General features: G+C 56.5%; 1 protein-coding gene across 1 annotated transcript in view; it reads left to right on the plus strand.

Moving 5' to 3' along the window:
• APC2 (adenomatosis polyposis coli 2) overlaps positions 1–5064 on the plus strand; it is a 21688-nt gene continuing 16624 nt past the window's right edge. Inside the window, exons 1-4 of the mRNA XM_005866695.2 lie at positions 1–168; positions 3200–3358; positions 3532–3622; positions 3719–3899. Of these exons, the coding sequence (XP_005866757.1) occupies positions 3218–3358; positions 3532–3622; positions 3719–3899 (413 nt within the window). The 5' untranslated portion in view covers positions 1–168; positions 3200–3217. The remainder of the gene's footprint in view (positions 169–3199; positions 3359–3531; positions 3623–3718; positions 3900–5064) is intronic.

The following is a 5064-nucleotide window of genomic DNA, read 5'->3' on the forward strand; positions in this document are numbered from 1 at the left end:
CAGAGCCACTTGCTCACGCCGCCAAGACCCCGGAATCCCGCAGCCAGCGCCCCGCGGCCGCCCTGGCCCAGGAGCGCCAGGATCTCCAGCGGGGTCTCGGAATTGCGCCGAGGGAGGGGCACCCATGGGTGTCCGCCAGCCCAGCCCAGCCCAGCTTGAGTGAGATAAGTAAGCGGCGCGCTTTCTGGGTTGAGGGTAGGGGGCGCGGCCTCCGCCTCTGCGGGGATCTCTCCATGCTCCCCCCTCCCCCCACTTCTCTCTGCTGCGCAGGTCCGCACTCGCTCTGGAGCCTCTGAGTCTCCAGGGTGGAGCCGGAGGGGAAACTGAGTCCCAAAGAGGTGGGCACCCGTGTCGCCGCAGTGGGTCCCACGTACACATCCATGTACAAGCTTCAATACCTGGATCTCCCGTCTGCGGGCAGGCCTGTGGGGTGGGGTGGGGAGGTGCTGCACCTCTCCGGGAGTCAGTCCTTCTCAGTAAGTGGGAGTTTGGATGGAAGGAACGAGAAGGGCCCCTTTGGGCTACACCTGTGCTATACCCTCCGCTGACACTTGGCCATTCATCCCTTAATTAGAGGAACCGCCAGCTATCAGTGCTTTTCCTTTGGTGATAGACATACTCAGGGAGGCCCCAGGAGGCTCCTGATGGGTGAAGGGCAGGCAGGAGGGCTTCCTTGAGGAAGCTGTGCTGTGAAAGATGGCAGGTCAGGACAGGTGCTCCAGGCAGGAGAACTGCACGTGCAAAGACCCGGGGGAAGAGAGTGGAGGGTAAATGGAGGAGACAGGTCTTATGATGAGGTTACTGGGGAGCCATGGCAGCTATTGAAGCAGGGGAGGAATGGCGTCTGACCAGTACTTTCAAAGTTTCCTTGTGTTTGTGAATGAGAAGTGGACTATGGGAGGCCAGCGAGGCTTCTCTGATGGGAGAGATGTGGGGAGCTGGGAGAAGGAGCGTCCAGTTGGGCAAAGCTTGAGGGGCTGGTAAGAGAGTGGATGGAGCCCTAACCGGTTTGGCTCAGTGGATGGAGCATTGGCCTGTGAACTGAAAGGTCCCAGGTTTGATTCCTGTCAAGGGCATGTACCTTGGCTGCGGGCACATCCCCAGTAGGGGGTGTGCAGGAGGGAGCTGATCAATATTTCTATCTCATCGATGTTTCTAACTCTCTATCCCTCTCCCTTCCTCTCTGTAAAAAATCAATAAAATATATTTAAAGAGAGAGAGAGAGAAAGAGAGAGAGAATGGAGGTGAGGACCCAGGACTGAATGTGGGGGAACCCAGAGGCTGGGCTTGTTGCCATGTTGCCAAGCTCCATCTAATGAGGGTGCAGGAGTGGCAGGGGGAGTGAAGGTATCCCAAGCTGGCCCTGCTGGCCCTGCAAGGGTGGTGTGTGTGCGTGTGTGTGTGCATGTGCGTGTGTGTGTTGGGGGGATGCTTGAGAAGGAAGTTTGGGTTTAGGGAATGGGGCGGATATGGATATGCTGGGCTTTGTGCTTAACCTAGTGCTCCCCCTGGCTAGGTGCAGCATGATGGCCTCAGTCAGGAAACAGGGCTCCAGCTAGACCCCAGGGGCCTTACCGCAACCCCAGGCCTGATTCTCAGCTGGGGCCCCTGACTGAGCCTTGGGCAGGATCGATATTAGGGTGGTAGGCAAAGGCTGTGGTCCACAAGCATCTGGCCTCCCCCACCTGACACACTATCTCCCAGTCTGACCTGTGACTTGTGTTTGCTGAGTGACTACTGTTCCTCCTCCTAACCCTCACATCAGCTCACTAGATGGGCCTGGCAGACTGAGTTCCTTCCATTCCTCAGATGGGGGAACTGAGTTCAGCACAGGGGGTGGGGCCTATGTGCCTCCAGCATGTCCTGTCTGAGCATGCCCAATGTCTAGGTTCCAGCTATGCCTTGTCTGTCCTTCTAGACCCAGGACTATGCTAAGGAAGCCAAATGACAGAGCCAGGCATGCAGTAGGTCCTTGGAGCCAATTTGTAATGCCTGAGCTATCCCCGCACCTGGGGCAGAGCCCCCACCCACTACTCCAGGCCCATCTGTGTCCTTGGTGACTTCAGGGTGAGCAGGGACCTTCTAGGGGTAGAAAGAGAGAGAGGAAAATGAATGAGCAAGTGAATGAGAGTGTGGCCAGGTCGGGGAGGGAGAGAGGGTATCCCCTGTGGGCAGAGGAGGGCTGGCTGATTTGGGGAGGGGACACAGGTGGACAGGGGGAGGGGGCTCCCAGGGAGGAGGTGGCAGAGGGGATGGGCTGCTATTGGTGAGCCTCAGACAAAGGCAGAGGGAGGGGGAGCGCTAATGTTGAGGGAACAAAGAGGGAAGGTGGTGGGGCAGGAAGGCTCTGGCAGGAGTGCCAAGCTGAGGGAGGAGATACTGGCCTGCTGGACAGAGGGAGAAGGCTGGGCCTGAGGAAGAAACGGCAGCCAGACACACAAAGAAGCAGGCGGCAGTGGTGGAGCCCAGGGATGAGGCCTGGGGTGCTGGGGGGCCACAGGAGCTGGCAGAGGGCTGACTGCAGGGTCCTGGGCCACACAGGTAGCTACCCAGATCCAGCTGCTGATGGAGGAGTTGTGGGGGCTGCAGAGCATTTGTGTTCCCAATCCCCAGGGTGACCATAGTAGGCTTGTGTCAGTCTGGAGCTCCACTGTCGCCTGTCCATTGGTTTCTTAGAATCTTTGTGACATTTTTATTGTCTGTCAATTGGATCAGTGGGTAGTCTGTCCACCCAGCCTCTGGGCAGCTACATTGCTGCAGGGAAAGTGTCTTGGCTATCCATCTGTCTGTCTCTCTCTCTCTCTGGCTGTAAGCCTGGTGACACTGAGCTGGCCAGTCCATCTGCTGGGTTAGACTGTCACAGTCTTGGCTGTCCATCTGCTGGCTGGCTGTTTATAAGCACATGTGTCCAGGAACCCAGCTGTGAGAATGCAGGTCTTTCTGTATCTGTCTGTTGGTCAGTTGGGTGTTTGGGTTGTCTGAATACCTGTCTGATGGCTCTGTCTCTCTCTCCTGTTGTTCCTGCCTTTGTCTGTCACTCCGTCTGCCACACCATCTGTCCCTAGGATTCCCTGGGCCAGCTCTATCCTGCCTTCAGCTTCTCCCACCTGGGACCCAGCTCCAGGGTTGGGTGGGAGGGCTAGGGCTTAGGTCCAGCGTAAGTCCCTCCTCAGAGCCTCATGTTACCTTGTGGCTACAGGTGCTGCAGGAGCTAAAGATGACGAGTTCTGTGGCACCCTACGAACAGCTGGTTCGGCAAGTGGAGGCCTTGAAGGCTGAGAACAGTCACCTGAGGCAGGAGCTTCGAGACAACTCAAGCCACCTGTCCAAGCTGGAGACAGAGACATCTGGCATGAAGGTGGGGGTAGAGCTGGGCAGAGGACATGGACCTGGGTCACAGGGACAAACACTAGGGCACTGGACCCCAGAAATGGGCAGGCAGGGCCAAGGGCATCTCACAGGGGGGTGGATCTGGGGCAGCTCAGGGCAGTGGCCATGACGACCAGCACTCTTTCCTGACCCCACCTCCAGGAGGTACTGAAGCACTTACAGGGTAAACTGGAGCAGGAGGCCCGAGTGCTGGTGTCCTCAGGGCAGACTGAGGTGCTGGATCAGCTGAAAGGTGAGCCTTGGGGCCCCCTCTACATAGTGGGTGAGCTGGGAGGAGGAGGGACAAGGAGGGGTGCTGACCTCGCCCTCTCCCTCCATTCCCATCCAGCCCTGCAGATGGACATCACCAGCTTGTACAATCTCAAGTTCCAGCCCCCAGCCCTGGGCCCTGAGCCTGCTGGCCGAACCCCTGAGGGAAGCCCAGTACATGGCTCCGGGACTTCCAAGGACAGCTTTGGGGAATTGAGCCGGGCCACCATCCGGCTGCTGGAGGAACTGGACAGAGAACGGTGAGAAACTGACCACTGGCCCGCCCCCCAGCCAGACTCCGTCCCTGTAGTCTCTGCCCTTTGATTGGCCCATCAGCATGTGCACCACCCACTAAGCCAGTCCTACCCACCTTCTGAGCCTCCACTTCAGGCACCAGCTTTCTGTGGCTCCTCCACCCACTTTCCTGTCACAGCTGACCTCAGCTGGAAGACAAAGAGGAGGGGACTTTCCTGCCAAAGGGGAGGGCTCCTAGGAGACGTCCCCAGGGGTCCCCAACACCCAGTCATCACCAGGGACAGTGCCAGGGCTCAGAGTTAGGCCTGGAGCCAGACGGACTCAAAGCAGTCTTTGTGAAGAAAGGGCTGCAGCCCAAGAAACCTGGAGGGGAGGGGGCAGCAGAGGGAGGCAGGGTCCAGGCGCTCTGCTCAGCTTGGCTAGGTTGTGTGGGGTCAGAGAGACCTGGCGGTCCATGCTCTGCTGCTGTGTGATGTCAAGCAAGTCCCCTAGCCCCTCCAAGCCTCAGACTTCTGCTCTGTAAAATGGGTGGGAATAGCAGTGTCTCCCCACAAGGTGTAAAGGTGAGAGGTCCAACTTAATACACAGAATCAGAGTTGTTGGGGAGGGGGAGACCTTGTGAAGTTTTAGGTTTAGGAGCATTATCATATCATTTAAAGTAATCAAATTTTTAGGGTGACTCACCCAGAGCATGGGTGCAGCCAGATGGGGTTAAGGGTAGAGCCAAATCTGTTACAACTGGAGCAATCTGAGCTGGAAGCCTCCTCTATGTAGCCTAGAGGGAGATTATCGAGTTTGGGAGACGTGTTAGCGCCCCCCTCAGAGTCTTTCTCTGAGAATCAGAATTTACAAAGGAACTACTTTCTCTTTTTCTTTTTTAAAAAAATATATTTTATTGATTTCAGAAAGAAAGGGAGAGGGAGAGAGAAACATCAATGATAAGAGAGAATCATTGCCCTGACCGGTTTGGCTCAGTGGATAGAGTGTCGGCCTGGGGACTGAAAGGTCCCAGGTTCGATTCCGGTCAAGGGCACGTACCTTAGTTGCGGGCACATTCCCAGTAGGGGGTGTGCAGGAGGCAGCTGGTCGATGTTTCTCTCTCATCGATGTTTCTAACTCTCTATCCCTTTCTCTTCCTCTCTGTAAAAAATCAATAAAATATGTTAAAAA

The sequence above is a fragment of the Myotis brandtii genome, unplaced genomic scaffold, assembly GCF_000412655.1.
Source record: "Myotis brandtii unplaced genomic scaffold, ASM41265v1 scaffold236, whole genome shotgun sequence".
NCBI classification, from domain to species: domain Eukaryota; kingdom Metazoa; phylum Chordata; class Mammalia; order Chiroptera; family Vespertilionidae; genus Myotis; species Myotis brandtii.